General features: G+C 46.1%; 1 protein-coding gene across 1 annotated transcript in view; it reads left to right on the top strand.

The window, feature by feature from the left end:
- The window catches only part of SLC17A9 (solute carrier family 17 member 9), a gene marked incomplete at its 5' end in the record, with an annotated part of 32,472 nt that extends 12,540 nt beyond the window's left edge, over window positions 1-19,932 (top strand). The window contains 10 exons of the mRNA XM_081917063.1: window positions 418-517; window positions 1,508-1,638; window positions 2,802-2,898; window positions 5,275-5,371; window positions 9,672-9,759; window positions 10,795-10,829; window positions 13,266-13,381; window positions 15,925-15,980; window positions 18,337-18,366; window positions 19,648-19,932. Coding sequence (XP_081773189.1) covers window positions 418-517; window positions 1,508-1,638; window positions 2,802-2,898; window positions 5,275-5,371; window positions 9,672-9,759; window positions 10,795-10,829; window positions 13,266-13,381; window positions 15,925-15,980; window positions 18,337-18,366; window positions 19,648-19,811 — 914 coding nt within the window. The 3' untranslated portion in view covers window positions 19,812-19,932. The remainder of the gene's footprint in view (window positions 1-417; window positions 518-1,507; window positions 1,639-2,801; window positions 2,899-5,274; window positions 5,372-9,671; window positions 9,760-10,794; window positions 10,830-13,265; window positions 13,382-15,924; window positions 15,981-18,336; window positions 18,367-19,647) is intronic.
- Window positions 19,933-20,574: the final 642 nt, after the last annotated feature.

Genomic DNA, 20,574 nt, shown 5'->3' with positions numbered 1-20,574 from the left:
TATCCAAGGTTTGGGAGGGAAAGGTGCCAGCAACAGAATGTTGACAAACAGCGCCATTACAGTCATACCTCAGGTTGTGTCCGCTTCAGGTTGCGTTTTTTCAGGTTGCGGACTGCTGAAACCCGGAAGTACCGGAATGGGTTACTTCCGGGTATCGGCAGTCGTGCATGCGCAGAAGCGCTAAATCGCGCTTTGCACATGCGCAGAAGTCCCGAATCGCAACCCGCGCATGCATCCCGCACGGATCACATTTGCAACCCACTGGAGTACAGTCCACTGTACTGTGTTGGGTGTGGAATTAAAAAAGAGAGACGAATTTCTTAGGCAATCAGTGGCAAAGAGGAGCTGTGTTGCGTTCACAGGACCTGCATCAAACCTGATTATAATGGAATTTCCTCCCTCTCGACCTTTTATTAGGAGTTTACTTTCCTGCCTTGGCAAGCCTGTTTTCCCGGAAAGTGCGGGAGAACGAAAGGGCATTCACATACAGCACAGTTGGGACAGGATCTCAGTTTGGGTAAGTTACAAGATAAATTCTACTAGTAGAGTTGTAGAATGGGAAGGAGACCCTTAGGGCCATCTAGTCCAACCCCCTGCAGTGCAGGAATCTTTTGCCCAATTTGGGTCTCAAACCTGAGACTTACTCTACTTACTTAACTACTCATGCTCCTTTTCCCGCCTCTCCAAGTCTGTTTTTTTGCTGCCTGATAGTAAAATAAAAAAGAGGCTAAACAGCGAAATCGCAAGAAAAGTCATATTATAATAATAATAATAAATATTTTTAAAAAATTATTAAATAAATTTTCCAAAATTTTAAACTAACAAACAAACATGCATCATAGCTGTACTTATTCCAATCTTAATGACATTGTTAAGTGACTTCCTCAAATTCCCTTGACTGAGTTTCATTATATATCATTGTAACAGTTTTCCAAAACAAAATCTCATAAAATTTACTTAATCCTCTTAACATCTTTGCTTCTTTTCATCTTTACTTTAAACATATTATTCTATAACTTCATATATCTATTTCTTTGCAAGCAGTTCTATTCAATTTATCTTAGCATATTTAAGTAAATATTCTTTGAAATTCTTCCATTCTTCCTCCTCCTCCTTCTGATCACGGACTCTTTCGGTCAGGTCGGCTAGCTCTGAAAAATCCATCAAAAATTATTATTATTATTTGTTATTTATACCCCGCCCATCTGGTTCGGTTTCCCCAGCCACTCTGGGTGGCTCCCAACAGAATATTAAAAACACAATAAAACTGGCAAAGCTTTACAGCACTCATGATCCACGAAACAATATTAACAACGTTAACGAACGAACAGCCCAAAACAAACAGCATTGCTGAATTCACTCTGCCCACCCCCATGACTCTTGCAGAGGAAACAGCCCCCTTTTGAAGTCCGGAGGGTGGGGTCAGGCAGGTGGGGAAAGTCCTTGCCAGGTTAGCAGAAACTCCCATTTCCCCTGCTGTCGTCCTAATTCTCCCTCCCCCTTCCAGGACACTGGTGATGGGGGCCGCCGGGTCCCTGCTGCTCGACTGGTATGGCTGGAAGAGCGTCTTCTACTTCTCGGGGGCCCTGACATTGCTGTGGGTTTACTGCATGCACAAATACCTCGTGAATGGAAAGGGTAAATGACACTTTCAGTGCAAGCCCTCCCTCCCAGCTGATCATCAGAAACCTGAAGTGTGCTTTTGTGGACTAAAGTGGCATTTGGCACAGGGGGTGAATAAGGAATTGTGGGAAGGATGAGCAAAATAAGCTTTGCAATTGCCAGAAAATGTTTCGAAAGAAGCCAGCATTATGACAAGGCAGGTTTGAATTAGGTTCTTGTTAAAAGGTAAAGTAAAGGGACCCCTGACCATTAGGCCCAGTCATGAACGACTCCGGGGTTGCGGTGCTCATCTAGCTTTATTGGCCGAGGGAGCCAGCGTACAGCTTCCGGGTCATGTGGCCAGCATGACTAAGCCGCTTCTGGCGAACCAGAGCAGCGCACGGAAACGGCGTTTACCTTCCCGCCGGAGCTGTACCTATTTATCTACTTGCACTTTGAATCATAGAATAGAATCATAGAATCATAGAGTTGGAAGAGACCACAAGGGCCATTGAGTCCAACCCCCTGCCAAGCAGGAAACACCATCAGAGCACTCCTGACATATGGTTGTCAAGCCTCTGCTTAAAGACCTCCAAAGAAGGAGACTCCACCACACTCCTTGGCAGCAAATTCCACTGTTGAACAGCTCTTACTTGTCAGGAAGTTCTTCCTAATGTTTAGGTGGAATCTTCTTTCTTGTAGTTTGGATCCATTGCTCCGTGTCCGCTTCTCTGGAGCAGCAGAAAACAACCTTTCTCCCTCCTCTATGTGACATCCTTTTATATATTTGAACATGGCTATCATATCACCCCTTAACCTCCTCTTCTCCAGGCTAAACAGGCCCAGCTCCCTTAGCCGTTCCTCATCGTTTCCAGGCCTTTGACCATTTTGGTTGCCCTCCTCTGGACACGTTTCAGACTTGCTTTCAAACTGCTAGGTTGGCAGGAGCAGGGACCGAGCAACGGGAGCTCACCCCGTCACGGGGATTCGAACCGCCAACCTTCTGATCGGCAAGTCCTAGGCTCTGTGGTTTAACCCACAGCGCCACCTGCGTCCCTTGTTAAAAAATAGTTCTCTGTGAATGCTAATAGATAGGGAGAACGTTTAGATGTTATATACGTCTGTTTCAGCCCCTGTATGCATTGATTCTGGATATTATTAAACCCTGGATTTAGATATGTCTTCTTTGCTTTACGCAGAACTCATCATCCCTTTGGAAGACTTAGCAAAGGGCCTCTCCTTATCCAAACAGACCAAAGTGCCTTGGAAACAGATATTCAAAAAGGCCCCTGTATGGTAAGTCATTGTCATGTATTCATCCATCCAGTTCTTTGTCAGCCTGGGACCCACAAATATTTTGCACCATGGCTGCTATCAGCCGCAGCCATAAAGGCCAACCTTTGCTGATACAGCAATATGTGCAGGGGCCCTTCATGCAAGTGGGGTTCCTGACCACGCGAAGAGTTCTCCAGATATGCCAGCAAAGAAGCAGAAGTCAAGCGGAGTAGAGCAGGCATACCCAACCTTCGGCCCTCCAGATGTTTTGGACTACAATTCCCATTATCCCTGACCATTGGTCATGTTAGCTAGGGATCATGGGAGTTGTAGGCTAAAATATCTGGAGGGCCGCAGGTTGGGGATACCTGGAGTAGAGTCAACTGGTGCCTCTATGCTTTGAGATATATGATCAGGGCTTACATTTGCATTTATTCCACCTACAAATCATTTTTACTTCTTTTTCCATTCTGGCCGTGACTGGTGCTCAGCTGGCTCTGCTTTCAATTTCTTTAAAAGTAAGTTTCTAGCCCTCATGGTAGCTTGCTGTTTGTCCGTCTCCCTCTGCTTTCCCCAGTAAACCCCACACCCACCCCATAGTTCACAATACATCAGCAGCTGCCTTATACCCAGGGGGTAAAAGGATGTTGTTACCCTTTCCATCCTGCATTTGTCACATGCAGCACTGTTTCCCTTCCACTTCAGTTCATCTTCTGTCAAATACCGTTATTTGTCTCACTTTCCACTATGATGAAATTACATGATTAATTACAGTGGAACCTTGGTTCCCGAACGGCTTAGTTGACAAACAAATCAGCTCCCAAACACTGAAAACCCGGAAGTGAGTGTTCCAGTTTTCGAACATTTTTTGGAAGCAAAACGTCCAATGCGGCTGTCAGCTATTGTTTCTGGGGCGCCGGTGCCAACTGGTTTTCGAACGTTTCGGGAGTCGGAACAGACTTTCAGAATGGATTAAGTTCGAGAACCAATGTTCCCCTGTACTCAAATTAAATTATCATTATGTTACCCCACCCCATTCATTCCAGTGCAAATGAAACGTAATTCAAACAGTTGGGGGGGGTGGAATAATCAATTGCATATTGTTTGCGGACCGAAGGCACCAACAACAGTGAATATCAATCATGTTTGCCAGATTGATTTCCTTTCTGGACATAGAACAAACAAGCGGACATCTTATTCCATCAGAATCCTCCAGCATCCCTGCTTATATCACATTTTGTCCTTCTAAGCAAATCCCATGTCATCTATTTTGGCTGGCAGGTACCGGTAACCTCCAGGGTCTCAGGAAGAGGTCTTCCACTGTACCTGAGTCTTCTTCAAGTGGAGATACTAGGGACTAAACCTGAGACCTTCCAAATCAGGGTTAGAGAGCCTTGGACCTTCCAGGTATTGTTGGACTCCCCAGGAGCCTCAGCCCCATGTGGTCAGAGGTGATGGGAGTAGTTGTCCAACAACAGCCAGAGGGCCAAAGTTTCCCCATCCCTGTTCTGCACATGCTCTGCGCCTGAGCTGCCAGTTATAGTGCTTGCTCAGTTTCCTTGAAAACATGTATGTGTACGCCCTTGAAGCTGATCCAGAAACTCCAGCTGGTGCAGAATGCTACGGCGAGGCTCCTTACGGGGTCTTTCCTGCAGGATCACATTTATCCAGTGCTTTACCAACAGCACTGGCTCCCGGTGGAGTGCAGGGTCAGGTTTAATAATCTGGAAACTATAGTTTGCTACGGGGGCCAGGAATTACTAGGAGACGATTCCCAGTGGAGTACAGGGTCATGGTGAAGTACAGGGTCAGGTTTAAGGTGCTGGTTTTGACCTTTAAAGCCCTATGCGGCCTAGGACTCACGTACCTACGGGACTGCCTCTCCTGGTATGCCCCGCGGAGGACCTTAAGGTCTGCAAATGACAACATTTTGGAGGTCCCAGGTGGCAAGGTTGAGATTGGTCTCAACTAGGGCCAGGGCCTTATCAGTACTGGCCCCGACTTGGTGGAACGCTCTGTCACAAGAGACTAGAGCCCTGCGGGACTTGACATCTTTCTGCAGGGCCTGGAAGACAGAGCTGTTCCGCCTGGCCTTTGGGGTGGACTCAGTCTGACCCTTATGTTTCCCTCCCCTTATGGTTTTGATTTATGGGCTATTATTAAAATGAGGCTGCATTTTAAATTGTATTTTTAACCTGTATTTTAAATTGTTGGTTTTTTCCCTCCCCTATTATGTTTTTATTGTAATTTTACTCGTGTTAGCTGCCCTGAGCCCAGCTCTGGCCAGGGAGGGCGGGGTATAAATAAAAAATTATTGTTATTGTTATTGTTAGTTTTGTTCATCCCCTAATGATCCACCACATCTAACTGTGGCTTCTCCTGTATATCTCCCCTCAGGGCAGTGATCACAGCTCAACTGTGTGCAGCTGGCTCCTTTTTCACCCTCCTCTCCTGGCTTCCGACTTTCTTCAAGGAGACTTTTCCTGATTCCAAAGTAAGCTGGCATTGTGGATAAGAAGGAAAGAGAAGGACAGTCGAGGGGTTGTGAATGGCTCCCAGAAGCATAAACAGAGCTTTCAGCTGTCAGTAGGAATCGCAAGTGGCAACTCCTGCCTGCCCCTTTAAAAGCAGGATTGGATGAACCTGTGGCCTCCAGATATGGTTGAACTCAACTCCCACCAGCCCCAGCTGATGCCCAGAGGTCGGGGATGATGGGAGTTGTAGTCCAGAAACATCTGGAAGAGCATAGGTTCCCTATCACTGTTGCATTAAGGCAACCTTTGTGTGCTGGTTCCGTGGGTTACCCGAGAGGCGAGGTCCAAGTCCGGTCCGTGGTCGAAGGTGCAACAGGCAGGCAGTCTGTAGTAGCTGAAGCTGGGTGCAGGGCAGGGAGTCAAATGAAGCATGCAGGATGATGCCCTATGAGGAACGGCTAAGGGAGCTGGGCATGTTTAGCCTGGAGAAGAGGAGGTTAAGGGGTGATATGATAGCCATGTTCAAATATATAAAAGGATGTCACATAGAGGAGGGAGAAAGGTTGTTTTCTGCTGCTCCAGAGAAGCGGACACGGAGCAATGGATCCAAACTACAAGAAAGAAGATTCCACCTAAACATTAGGAAGAACTTCCTGACAGTAAGAGCTGTTTGACAGTGGAATTTGCTGCCAAGGAGTGTGGTGGAGTCTCCTTCTTTGGAGGTCTTTAAGCAGAGGCTTGACAACCATATGTCAGGAGTGCTCTGATGGTGTTTCCTGCTTGGCAGGGGGTTGGACTCGATGGCCCTTGTGGTCTCTTCCAACTCTATGATCCTATGATTCTAGGGAGTCAGAACAGGCATGCAAGCAGGGAGCTAGGGCAGGTCAGGAGCTAGGGCAGGAAAGCAGGACATGGTCCAGGCAGGAACTAGCAACCAACAATGTTGCTCCTGCAACTTGGGACTGGGGATGGCCGGCTTTTATCTGCCCTGAGGCACAGGGTGGCCCCGATCCTCTGGTGACTCGCCTCTCCTGGCCTGGAGGCGAGCACTCCTCCTTAGTTCCCTCTGCCTCTCTGCTCTGAGCCTCTGCAGCTCAGGAGAGGCTGGAGGGTTACCGGACCCAGAGGCAACCTCAGCTTCCCCTGACGGGGCTGAGAGTGGAGCACCTGCAGGCAATGGGTCCTCCATCACCTCAGGGGCCAGAGCAGACTCAGCTGGTGCCTACACCTGAGGATCCAGCACAGGTGAGGACCCTTCAAGGCTCAAGCCCCAGCCCCGGCTCAGCTGGTTCTGGAGGCGGGGAATCCTGTGCAGGCTGGGATCCCTCAGGTTCAGCATCCGAGTCCGAATCCTAGGCCATTACACTTTGTCTCAAGGCCTTGATTTTTCATTTAGTAATTAGATCAGAGAAATGTTGATGATTGGCAGGGGTAGCGACTTGCCCCTCTCCCACATTGAGGGGGCCTGGCCATGTGACATGTCACATGATGCCATCCAGAGTGTGCTGGGCAGTGGTGGGACTCGCAGAGGTAGATCTTTGCCCTCGCTTGTCCCAGTCGCTGCCAAGACCCTGAGCTCCAGGTAGGGGAACAGCTGGCCCAAACATAAAAGCAAATTTCAAGGGACACGCATGACCTTTGGGGCCAAGAGATTTGTCCTTAGTAGCAATTAAAAGAGTTTCCCCTACGCTAACTGTAAATCGCTTCGAGACACTTTACATGGGAAGTGTTACAGGAAAAATCCGAGGGCTCCCTTGGACAAAACAAAGACACCAACCAGGATAACTTGGAGTAAAACAGCAGCCTGTAGGCTTGGCCTTTATTGAACTGTTGCAACAGGGTGCTCCCCTCACCTTCAGGAGAGAGGAAAGACCCAGAAGAATAGTGTGCAAGGTCTTATAAAAACTTTTGAAATTCCCCTCCTCTAGATCAAGCCCACCCCCAGAAACATCATGCATACATTACAGAAAGGAGGGGTTGGGGGAGGAGTTGGTGGTAACCTGAGTGTCTTGTCACCTGGCTGGTTCCTCCCTTCCCCCCTCCCCATGAGTCACTTCCAGGAGACAAAGGGGAGTTTGCAGTTTCCTGCCCCCAGAGGGAAGATCTGATCATTGTCCTTTGTTTCAGTCCATGCTGAATCCACTCCCATATGCAAGTTCTTTGTGATCTTGATTGTCTTCTGTCTGGGATCATCAGGGTTGGCATGGGCAGGGCTCCTGTGGATGTGCTGAGAAGGTGAAGGGATTATGGCTGACCAGGACTAAGCCACCCCCCTTTGTTAGTTCTTGTCATATGGAGTAAAATAAAAATGGAACAGTGCAAATCCGATGTATGGTTGATTTTCTATGAATTTATAACAGAAATGTGGCGTATGTAGTGTGTGAGTGTGAGTGTGTGTGTGTGTGAAGTTTATACAAACAGAATGATTGGGGGGGGGGTTCCTGCTACAGAAGCAACCAATACTCTGAATTAATAATAATTCCTATTTTCTGCAAAATCTCTAAAGTGGTGTTCTTTTTGCTTATGCGTCTTATTTATTTAGCTATTTGTTTATTAAAAAACCACACCTGTATACCCACATGAAAAAAATCAAAGCCATTTATAGCAGTAGAAACTGCTTATTTTTTTTCCTTGCTCTCTTTTTAGGCTTTTGCTTTTATATAGATTAGGTTTGCTATCTTCTTGTATCATTTTTAAAAGAGCTTTGATTAATTTTTTTTTGCCAAAAAAGTAAAACAGATCAACTATTACAGGGCGTGTTTATCCAAAATGGTCTGTGTATACTTTGGTGGCACAGAGAAGTTTTCAGCAAATGTCTAAAGGTCTGTGTAGAGACATTCCGTGCTGAATCTCTTGGAAGAGCATTCCAGAGGGTTGGACACGGAAGGCTCTGTCATATGAGCCTAATCACTCAGGGGTACAACCAGTGATGATCTCTCTGTGATCAAGCTGGGATTTAAGGGTTCAGGTGGTCTCTAAAGCTGCGCTGCAAGAAGAAGAGGTTTGCATCTTTTAAAATAACTGCAAACCACATGTTCCTACGGTTGCGCTAGTGCACACATGGTGCTTTCAAAGAAGCGTCCAGAATTGGATAAGTGTACATCACACTAGGCTCATGCCCACAAAGAACTCTGGAAAACATTTGTTCCAAATGTCCTGTTGTCTGCACTCTCCTGTTACTTAATAATTGTATAATTAGGGCTGCCATGTGTCCAGAATTTGGCAATTTTTCTTTTTTGCAAAAAAAGCTCAACAACCTTTTTGTCCTCATTTTAATATGGCAACCCTCTTGTATTAATACAGGGGCTGTGAATTTTAATCCTCTGTCAGAAAACTCAGTGTGGTAAAACTGCACCACCTTCTGTTCAAATGTGCACACAGCAAATGAATTCTTCCTATAAACGGGTGCTCAATCAGCAATGATTTTTAAAAACAGACTGAAGACATTTTGCTGCCTGAGGTTCAGGAACTCTTTGGCGGCTGAGCTGAGAGTTTGTTTGGACCCTGGCTGAGAACCCAGAGGCTGAGAGGGAGGGTGTGTCAGAAAGGAAAGTGAATTGACCCTGATTTTTATACATTGCTCACTTCATAGTAATATGACATATTTATATGTAACCGTGTATTCCTATAATACTTTAATTGATGCTATTTGTTGTTGCTTCCGCTTTTCTGTACACACATATTTTTTAAAACAAAAAATTTTTTTCCCTTCCAGTAGCACCTTAAAGACCAACTAAGTTAGTTCTTGGTATGAGCTTTCGTGTGCATGCACACTTCTTGCATGCACACGAAAGCTCATACCAAGAACTAACTTAGTTGGTCTTTAAGGTGCTACTGGAAGGAAAAAAAATTTTTTTGTTTTGACTATGGCAGACCAACACAGCTACCTATCTGTAACATATTTTTTAAAATATATTAAGCGGTATAGAAGTTAAACTAAATTTTTAAAAGATGGGACATTCTGATATTGTTGGACTTCAACTCCCATCATCCCTGAGCAATGGCTCAGCTGGCTAGGGAATGATGGGAGTTGTAGTCCACCATCATATGGGAACCTAAGGCCATGAGACAGCGCTGAACCAAATAGACAAAGAAATTGACTTGGTCTGAGGCTGTTTGCTTGTTGTGCCAGCACCACACGACCCCAAGAGGCTTCCGACACAGGGGCCATGCAGGATCAGGCCATGTTCTTGTAAACATTCAAAGATGCCTGATTCAGGGCCAGATCTTGATCCATATTCTCTTGCACTCTCAAGGCCTCTGTTAGTGGGCTGGCCATTTTTTTGTTTGTGTTCACATTTCCCTTCTCTCTCCTTTCAGGGGTGGGTATTTAATGTTGTGCCTTGGCTGGTGGCGATCCCGACAAGTTTGTTCAGCGGATTTCTTTCCGACCAGTTTATCAATCAAGGTAACTTAATCCCTTGGGATGTTTCCCCTCTTTCATCTCTCCATGCTGGCGGTTGGGCAGGGGCATGGATGAAAATCCAACAGGTGTAGCTTTTATTCCAAAGCGTCACCTGCAGGACTTCTGCTTGTTGTGGGCTTGCGTGCCACTTAAAAAGCACAGGACTCTTGCCAGCAAGAATATAGCCCATCGCCAGAGATGGGGTCTCGTAGGAGAGGCAAGTAGAAACCTATCGTCAATTTTTCATTGTCTGCCACAATTGTACAGTCATACCTCAGGTTACAGATGCTTCAGGTTCGGGTTATGGAACGCCGAAAGCCGGAACTACCAGAATGGGTTACTTCTGGGTTTTGGCAGATGCGCAGAAGCGCTAAATCGCGCTTTGCACATGCGCAGAAGCTCCAAATCGCAACCCACACGTGCGCAGCTGCAGGTTGCGAATGTGCATACCGCACGGATCACGTTCGCAACCCGAGCGTCCACTGTATTGCTCTTTTAGGGTGTTTTGGTTTTATAATAAGCGAAGGCACGTCTTGAAGCTTCTAATCCAATCTCCACCCACTTTTGCCTCCAGTCCTGCCCCCGAAAAGTTGCTAATAATAATAATAAGAAGAAAAAGAAGTAGTAGTATTTTATTGTTTATACCCCACCCTCTCTGGGTGTCTCCCAACACAACACTAAAAACAGAATAAAACTTCGAACGTTAAAAACTTCCCTAAACAGGGCTTCCTTCAGATGTCTTCTAAAAGTCCAGTAGTTGTTTATTTCCTTGACATCTGACGGGAGGGCGTTCCACAGGGCGGGCGCCACTACCGAGAAGGCCCTCTGCCTGGTTCCCTGTAACCTCACTTCTCACAGTGAGGGAACCGCCGGAAGGCCCTCAGAGCTGGACCTCAGCATCCAGGCTGAACTATGCAATGCGGCCCTTGCACTGCAGAAACTTCTGTGTAACAGCTCTTTGGATATTTAAGGACAGCTGCTGCGCTCGGCTCTTTAAACTGCTCCAGACTTTCTGACACTCTTTCTTTCTCCTTCCAGGATATAAAGCAATCACTGTCCGTAAGTTCATGCAGGTGAGAGAAAAAGACCCGGAGCCCAATTTCTGTTTTTATCCTGAAGCAAAGTTCTTAACCTGAAGCACTATTTCTGGGTTAGCAGAGTGTGTAACCTGAAGTGTATGTACCACTGTAGTCGACTCTGGCTTAGGATGCCAAGTGAGGACCAGGGTGACACAGGATTGAAGCCCACAAAACTGTTAATAATAATAATAATAATAATAATAATAATAATAATAATAATAATTTATTATTTATACCCCACCCATCTGGCTGGGCTTCCCCAGCCACTCTGGGGGGCTTTCAACAAAATATTAAAATACAATAATCTATTAAACATTAAAAGCTTCCCTAAACAGGGCTGCCTTCAGATGTCTTCTAAAAGTCTGGTAGTTGTTGTTCTCTTTGACATCTGGTGGGAGGGCGTTCCACAGGGCAGGTGCCACTACCGAGAAGGCCCTCTGCCTGGTTCCCTGTAACTTGGCAGTGAGGGAACCGCCAGAAGGCCCGAGGCCGTTTAGGGCTTTAAAGGTCAGCACCAACACTTTGAATTGTGCTCGGAAACGTGCTGGGAGCCAACGTAGGTCTTTCAAGTCCGGTGTTATGTGGTCTCAGCGGCCACTCCCAGTCACTAGTCTAGCTGCCGCATTCTGGATTAGTTGTAGTTTCTGGGTCACCTTCAAAGGTAGCCTCACAACTTCTGCTTGTGGAATGAAACTTCCGCTTCCTTTGCTGCCTCCCCCGAGTGTTCCTCGCACCCTCCGCAAATGCTTGGCGGAACCCCCCAGAGCAGATTTTTGGGTGTCGAAATTGTAGAGTTGGAAGGGGAACCCCAGCGGCCATCTAGTCCAACCCCCTGCAAAGCAGGAATCGTTTGCCCAGTATGGGGCTCAAACCCACAACCCTCAGATAAAGAGTCTCAAGCTCAACCGACTGAGCTATCCGTTGGTGTATATGTGCAGAGAAGGAAGAGATAAAGTTCCGATGGCCAAGTGGAAGATAGGCTTGCCCAGTGACTTCATTGGGTAGAAATCCCAATGAAATCATTTATCTCTTCGTCTGGCCTTCCTCAGAGGGTGTTTCTTGTGCTGTTAAAAGCAAGGAGGTAGGAGAGAATAGTTTATGGTGCCCTGACCTTCTTGCTTGTCGTTCTGAGGACACATGAGGTCTAAGGACGCCACTTCCAATTGTGATTTTTAAATAAGTAAATACAGGCATGCAGAAGGGAGATGATTTTGGCACTCATGATAGTTGCTCCCACCAGCCCATAACTGCAGGATGGGGAGGGGGATTTTGCTGCAATGGGTTGGGGGGGGATTATACATACCTGCCCCATGTACTGCTTTCCCAGTTAAAATCACAATTCCCATTGTAATTAAATTACAAAATGCACAACATGGTTGGCAGCAATACAATGAGCTTTATATGGGCCTTTACTGAGTAGTAAGTTAAATGTGAGGGATGGAGATAGTGCTGAGGGCTAAACCACAGAGCCTAGGGCTTGCGGATCAGAAGGTTGGCGGTTTGAATCCCCGCGATGGGGTAAATTCCTGTTGTTTAGTCCCTGCTCCTGCCCACCTAGCAGTTCGAAAGCACATCAAGTGCAAGTAGATAAATAAGTACCACTCCAGCAGGAAGGTAAATGGTGTTTCTGTGTGCTGCTCTGGTTCGCCATGCTGTCCACATAACCCGGAAGCTGTCTGCGGACAAACGCCCGCTCCCTCGGCCTATAGAGCCAGATGAGCGCGCAACCCCAGTTGTCCATGACTGGACCTAACTGTCAGGGGTACCTTTAAAAGGTAAAAGGTACCCCTGATCATTAGGTCCAGTCGTGGCCGACTCTGGGGTTGTGGCACTCATCTCGCTTTATTGGCCGAGGGAGCCGGCGTACAGCTTACGGGTCATGTGGCCAGCATGGCTAAGCCACTTCTGGCGAACCAGAGCAGCGCATGGAAACGCCGTTTACCTTCCTGCCGGAGCGGTACCTATTTATCTACTAGCACTGGTGTGCTTTCAAACTGCTAGGTGGGCAGGAGCAGGGACTTAGCAACGGGAGCTCACTCCGTCGCGTGGATTCGAACCACCGACCTTCTGATCGGCAAGCCCTAGGCTCTGTGGTTTAACCCACAGCGCCACCCGCGTCCCTAGGGGTACCTTTACCTTTAAGTTAAACGTGGAGAAGAGCTGCTGCCAGTCTGGGTAGGCAATATTGGCCTTGGTTGACAAACTTCCTATGTCCCATTGAACCTTGTGGCACTTTGTTCTGAGTAAACCTTCGCAGGAGTAGCCAGCTGGCTTCCCCCATTGTTCAGAATCTGATACAGATAGTGGATTATTGGCCTTGATGGTGGTTGGGAAACAATGGTCAGGTAACGATAGCTGAAGCTGCTGTCGCCCCATCTGCTAAATTCCACGCCAGCTAAATTTGGTATTTTGGCTTTCTTCTCCTTTGAGGTCGTCGGCTCAGGGGTTTCCAGCATGTTTGCCCTGTGCATAGGTCACACCAACAGTTTCTGCCGTGCGGTTGTGTTTGCGTCGGCCTGCGTGGGACTACAGACCTTCAACCACAGGTAATAGTGGAGCACCTTCTCAGTCCAGAAGCGCTCTTGGGACCCCAAAGGCTAGCCATGGTGGTGGGGTTGGGTTGCGGAGACCTGAGTTCAGATCCCTGGCCAGCCATGGAAGGTGCTGGCTGGACCTCAGCCTGGCCTGCCTCGCAAGGCAGTTGTGAGGTTGTACTGCGCGCATTTCTTGGAAGAAAGATGTGATGAGTCGGAGTGGGGAGAAATGCGAGGCTGTTCTCCCCAAGTCCTCACCTGCAACGCCAGGTATGGGGCAGGTAGAGGCAATGTTGCAGAAGACTCCCCATGCATCAGCTGATCATAGAATCGTAGAGTTGGGACCCCAAGGATCATCTAGTCCAACCCCCTGAAATGCAGGAATCTCCGCCAAACATCCATGGCAGACGGGCACCCAATCTCTGCTTAAAAAGCTCCCAAGGAAGGAGAGTCCACAACTTCTCGTGGGAGTCCACTGTGGAACAGCTCTTACTGCCAGAAAGTTTTTCCTGATGTTTAGTCGGATTCTCTTTCCTGCCACTTGAAGCCATGGGTTCGAGTCCTGCCCTCCAGAGCAGGAGAGTTCGGTCATGCTTGCTTCGACTGCCCTAGCCAATCCTTGCTGGGAATGGTCTGGCCTGCCCAAAGCTTGCAGAAAGCAGGATTGAACTGTGTGGGGAGTTCAATCCTACTTGGACAGTATCTGCTGCTGGTACGTGAGCATCTACTCCTGGGTTTTCATTTCTTTCTTCAGCAGGGTTCCTTTTACAGAAACGTTTTCCTGCATCTTTTAGTTATTTGCAGCAGCAGCATTCCAGCTCTCTCTTAGTCAGGGGTCAGCAAACTTTTTCAGCAGGGGGCCGGTCCACTGTCCCTCAGACCTTGTGGGGGGCCGCACTATATTTTGAAAAAGTAAAATAAAAAATGAACAAATTTCTACGCCCCACAAATAACCCAGAGATGCGTTTTAAATAAAAGCACACATTCTACTGATGTAAAAACACGCTGATTCCCGGACCGTCTGCTGGCCGGATTTAGAAGGAGATTGGGCCAGATCCGGCCCCCAGGCCTTAGTTTGCCGACCCATGCTCTTAGTGAAATTCACGTAACAGGAATAAACACCATTGGGTTCTGTTTCACAGAGCCTTTATTATTTGCAAAAGCTTTATACTGGTCTTGAATAAAGAAAAATAAAGAAACAAACATAATCTTTTTCTCTTTTAGCCATCCAGCCAGGGACCTAATGCTGACTCATTCACATGCTCATTTAGTTGATCACATGTCCTAATAAGGACACCTGTTGCTGTGGAAATTTTCCGTTGCCTAGCAACTTCTTCAAGACCGTTTTTCAAATTTCTTCTAGAATATTCCAACATCTCCCCACTCCGCATGGGCCAACTTTGACAAGTGGATTGCTCAGTCTGCTTGTCAATCACCTGGCACCATTATGATGCGAAAGAAAGTGCTGTATTTTTCGCTCCATAAGACACACCTGACCATAAGACGCACCTAGTTTTTAGAGGAGGAAAACAAGAAAAAATATATATTCTGAACGAAACAGTAGGTGTATGATTTTTGTGGTTCATGCTGTGGCCACAGACATGTGATTTGACGGAGAGTTTGGGGTAGCCCAATGCAAAAATCCTGAGAATGCATGTGGATCCGTGCTTTGTAACCACGTTTTTCCACCGTTGCGGCCCCACGAAACAGTGGGTGCAGGGTTATTTGGTGCAGGCTGTAGCCATGGACATGCTATGTGATCTGATGGTGAATTTGGGGTGACCCAGTGCAAAAATCCTGAGGATCCATGGGCTTTTACCTTCCCCCTCCCAGGCAGCCTCCTTTATCGCTAGCGTCCCTTATCTCCCTCCTGATCGCTTGCCGATCAGCTGCTTCCTTTCAACACCCCCTTCCCTCTTGTTTGCCTTGGTGTCTTTTCCTTAGCTGGAGCAGTTTTTTGCTCCTCCTTTTCTTCTAATTTCTCTCCTCATTGCTTTAGTCTTCCTGTCTCCTCTCCTTGCAAGTTTGCTGTCTTTACCTCCCCCAGCAGCCTCCTTTACCAGTAGCCTTATCTCCCTCCCAATCGCTTGCCGATCAGCAGCTTTGTTTCAACACCCACTTCCCTCTTTTTTTTTTAAAAAAAAAAAGCATGATCTGCTTTTTGCCCCATGGGTAATTTGGCTCCAGGGACCACACATTCGCTCCATAAGACGCACAGACATTTCCCCTTACTTTTTAGAAAGAAAAAAGTGCATCTTATGGAGTGAAAAATACAGTAAGTAGTTTTGCCCCCCTGCTGGTGCTGGCCTGCAGGGATGGGTAAAATAAAGATCTGGCCTGTGCATCCCAAAAAGGTTCCCCACCGCTGTAATAAATAGTAGCTTGCTTTCTCAGTCATGCTACTCTCTGAAACAGGAAGTGAAGGTTTGCAACCAAAAGTGCTATAAATATGGTAGCTGCTTCTCAAATATTGCAGCCGTCTCATTCACAGTTTCCTTCACCCAGCCTTGGTCTCAATTTCATATTCTTTCCTCTTCTTTCCTTCCCCTAAACAGTGGCATCTCAGTCAATATACAAGACCTGGCCCCTTCGTGCGCTGGTTTGCTGTTTGGTGAGGATAAATTATATATTACAAATTTTATATTCAACAAGGAAAACAAAGTATCACATTTTAATATTATGAAGGTATCAGAGACCAGGAAAAGTGAACCAGTTTCTGTGGTATTTACTGGCATTCCTGTATTAGATAGGGATGAATAGGAATTTTGGTGTCTTCACATTTATGCACCAGACAGAAAATTGGTCAGCTACACAGCGCTCCTGTTCCATTCACGAAAAACGGCAAGGAGCTTGAAACGCGGGGCTTTTAAAATTGTTTTTATTTTGAAATTTTCTTGGGTTGCCAGAAACGAAATGAAACAAAAAACAACCCAGACATGTGGCCAAATTTTTAAAATCCGCCCGAACAGAAAAATTCTGAGAAAGAGGACATGTCCTGGGAAAAGAGGGCATGTGGCAACCAGGCCTGAAAGAGAGGACATATCCTGGAAAAAGAGGACATATGGCAGCCCAAATTTTTGCAAACATGCATTTAGATGCCAAATTGAAAGCACCACCAGTTTTGTGGATCATGGAGTGGCCGTGGAGGTTCTAGCAGAGGGGAGCCAAAGTAAGTTAGGTTAGGCTTTATTAGAGAAGATGAAATATACTTGAAGTCGAGAGTGGATTTCATGCCCTTTATTCAGCTCATAGTGGTGAGGAGGAATGGAAGTTCCCCCAGAATGTCTGCTTTATATACATTATTTACACAATGGGCCCCACGTGATTGGCTAATTCTGGGATTCTCCTGTAGGCCAATCAGGTTGCAGATTCACTTCCACTTGGAGCTGGATTGGGTGGCTCCTGTGGACCAATCAGACAGCTGCATTCTGAGTCCTATTGTTCTAGGACCAATCTGACTGCTGCATTCTGAGTCCTATTGTTCTAGGACCAATCTGACTGTTGCATTCTGAATCCTATTGTTCTAGGACCAATCAGACTGCTGCATTCTGGATCCTATTGTTCTAGGACCAATCAGACTGCTGCATTCTGGATCCTATTATTCTAGGACCAATCAGACTGCTGCATTCTGGATCCTATTCAACTCAGTACATAACAGAAGAGCTGCATGAAAAGTGACTTGGGGGAGATGTACCCTGAGAGATCAAGAGGGAAAGCCAGTTCAGGACGTAGGGATGAGCTTGTATAGATCACATGTCAGCATATGAGCTGCGTGAACCAGTGGAAATGGGTCAGTGGGGCACAGGATTCAACCACGGTTGGGGGGGGGGAACTGTCCCCCCCCTCAGTTAAGAAAACTTAAAAGGTTCAGCCTTACCTACTGTTAGTATTCCAGTAATTTGTAAGAAAGGACCATCCAATAATAAACTTCAGGTCTTCATTGACTTCCTGAGAACTGGGGTGTCCCAGGGCTGCAGAAACTATAACTAATCCAGAATGCAGCAGCTAGACTGGTGACTGGGAGTGGCCACATAACACCGGTCTTGAAAGACCTACATTGGCTCCCAGTACGTTTCCGAGCACAATTCAAAGTGTTGGTGCTGACCTTGAAAGCCCTAAACAGCCTTGGCCCAGTATACCTGAAGGAGCGTCTCCACCCCCATCATTCTGCCCGGACATTGAGGTCCAGCACTGAGGGCCTTCTGGCAGTTCCTACCCTGTGAGAAGCCAAGTTATAGGGAACCAGGCAGAGGGCCTTCTCGGTAGTGGCACCCACCCTGTGGAACGCCCTCCCATCAGATGTCAAAGAAATAAACAACTATCTGGCTTTTAGAAGAGGCAGCCTGAAGGCAGCCTTGTTTGGGGAAACTTTTAATATTTGATGAATTATTGTATTTTAATATTTTGCTGGAAGCCGCCCAGAGTGGCTGGGGAAACCCAGTCAGATGGGCGGGGTATAAATAATAAATTATTATTATTATTATTATTATTATTATTATTATTATTATTATTAAACAAATAAGCAATTCAACAACATTTCAAGTTTAGCAATCAATCACTCCATCTGCAACTTCCCCTCCCTCCATGGTTCCCCCAATAATATTTTTCAATTCAGATTTTGTGTAAAAAAACCATTCAAAAATTGATGGGATTTGTGACGTTTTCCCACGCCCAGCAGTACAGACTGATGCGCTTGCAAGTAAAAGGACATCCCTTGTTTTTAAGTGAAATGGCAGCCCAGTCAAAGGGGTTAGAGAAAAGAACCGCTTTCCCTTTCCCAACCTGGTGTTCTCCAGGTAATTGGACTACAACTCCCATCATCCCTGATCATTGGCCATGCTGGCTGGGGATGGTTGGAGTTTGAGAGTCTACACAACAGCTAGAAAGTTGCAGGGTTCTCCAACCCTGGATTAAATGCATTGTGCATTTTTTTCAAAGCCATGCCTCAGTTTCCTTTCTCTCCACAGGTGTGGCAAATACCGGTGGGGCCTTATTAGGTAAGTGATTGTTCAGGAATTTGCTCCATTAAGTCTTCCATTAAGTCTGTCCACACAAAGGACTGGTTTGTTAAGCAGTCCCTTAGCACAAAGAACCCTGGGGATTTTGGCGCTCTGAGGATGGCCAGGGAGCCCTGACAAATAATTTATGTACAGTGGTACTTTGGTTCTCAAACTTAATCCGTTCTGGAACTCCGTTCCAAAACCAAAGCATTCCAAAACCAAGGCACGCTTTCCCATAGAAAGTAATGCAATATGGATTAATCCGTTCAGACTTTTAAAAACAGCAATGTAACATGAATTTTACTATCTACCGAGACCATCGATCCATAAAATGAAAGCAATAAACAATGTACTGCAGTCACACAATCAATCAATTGGTAACTGAACTGGGTTCCACACAGTCACAAAAAAAGCTACAAAAATACAAAATTAATAGCAAAAACAGACAGACCTCAGTGTAACACTCAAAACGGAAGTGTGGCACTCAAAACGGTGCACGTTTGGCTTCCGGAAAAAGTTCACAAACCGGAACACTTACTTCTGGGTTTACAGTGTTTGAGTTACAAGTTGTTTGAGTACCAAGGCATTTGAGAACCAAGGTACAACTGTAATTGAATTAAAGGGAGCCCCAGACTCCCTAGTTAGCTCCTTAGCTACTGGAGGGGTGGGGTAAGGGGTTTGGGTCATTACTTAGCCAAAATATCAGTGGAGCTGGATGTGGAGCTTGTGGAATTCATGAAGGGCCCTGTCTACCTGTTTTCCCCCTGCAAAAAATAAATAAATCAAGGACTGAACAATTCTTAAAACCTTTGTGTGGGGTGGGAGGGAGCAAGCCGCGACCACCAACCTAAGTGTAAAGATAGTCAATGTGTTTGCAGCACATTTTTTTACTGTATTTTAATTTATCGAGATCTCCATACCACTCGATTCGCGAAAACCTTCCAAGCAGTTTGCATGAAACGGCATATTAATTAAAAAATGCCGATAAAAATCAACATTAAAAACAGATTAAAATGTAAATATAAATCACATTGGCGGTTTTCAAACAAATCTACGTAATAACGTTATATGTGAAAATGGCAAGGTTTGTAGAAGTGACTGTTCTGCAGGTCAAAGCAGTTGACTGGGTTCAGGAGATCTTTCAAGTAAACTGGTGTAATCAAATCAATAGGGGTTTGGGTTTTGGTTTGGTTTTTTACCCCATGAGCAAAACAACCCAAGAGGCTAATTGTATGGAATTTTTAAAAAATTGCCAATCTGTTCCCTTTCTGCACGTAGGTGTTGTTTGTGTGTACCTAGCCGGACATCTGATCGAAATCACCGGTTCATGGGTATCTGTTTTCAATCTCGTGGCAGCAGTAAACGCCTTCGGGCTTTGCACTTTCCTCATCTTTGGGAAAGCCCACAGAGTGGACACAGACTCTGCTTTTGTAGAACTGTAGGGACCAAGATTTAGACAGGACACAAAGTCTGGAATGGGAGAACGCAGAATTTGAACAGGACACCGGGATAGTTTTTATGAATGAAGAAATGGATGAAGAATGAATGAAGAAATTGACAAATGGATATTTTCAGTTCCATCGATGTGCATTGGCCCCTTTTGAAGCTGTCCGGAACGATGGTGATACCGACAAGCTTGCCTGTTGGAAGCGGGTTCTCTTTCTACTGGAAACGTTGTTCAAATTGCAAACAACCACCCACAAAAGTCCAACGCAACAGAGTTGTGGCTACTTAACGTTGTCCCAGGAAGAGCAGAGTCAAGGCCTGATCTGCCCATTAAAAAGAGAAGTTGTTTTCTGCAGCCTCAACATTGGTCCTCCGGGAAGTTTTTCTGTACCATTTTGATGTTCAGTTCCAGAGACCCTCGTTGGCAGGTCTCCTATCAAAAATGACCCAACACAGTTTGAGTTTTCTCAGCCGTTAACCACGAGACTTCCAGATAATGGCTTTGCGTGAGAGAGCGTGTATGTGAGCAATAATGGCTTAGTTGTTTTTTCTTTCTTCTCAGTTGTTAGATGGCATCCTGACAGTTTTCTCCAGGGAAGAGTTCCTGTTGTTGGGAGGCAGAGATATATTTCCTGCACACACCAGTATTTATTTTTTAATCTCTAAGGAAAATGTGAACTTAGGCCTCTCTCCACTGCCAGCAGGTAGGCTTGCAACTCAGTCAGCATTTTAACTGGTTTGACTGGTAAAACCGTGTCC

Source organism: Podarcis melisellensis (assembly GCF_964234715.1).
Source record: "Podarcis melisellensis genome assembly, chromosome: 6".
NCBI classification, from domain to species: Eukaryota; Metazoa; Chordata; class Lepidosauria; order Squamata; family Lacertidae; genus Podarcis; species Podarcis melisellensis.
Note: the sequence above shows the minus strand (reverse complement) of the source record. Positions and strands in the feature narration are given on the sequence as shown.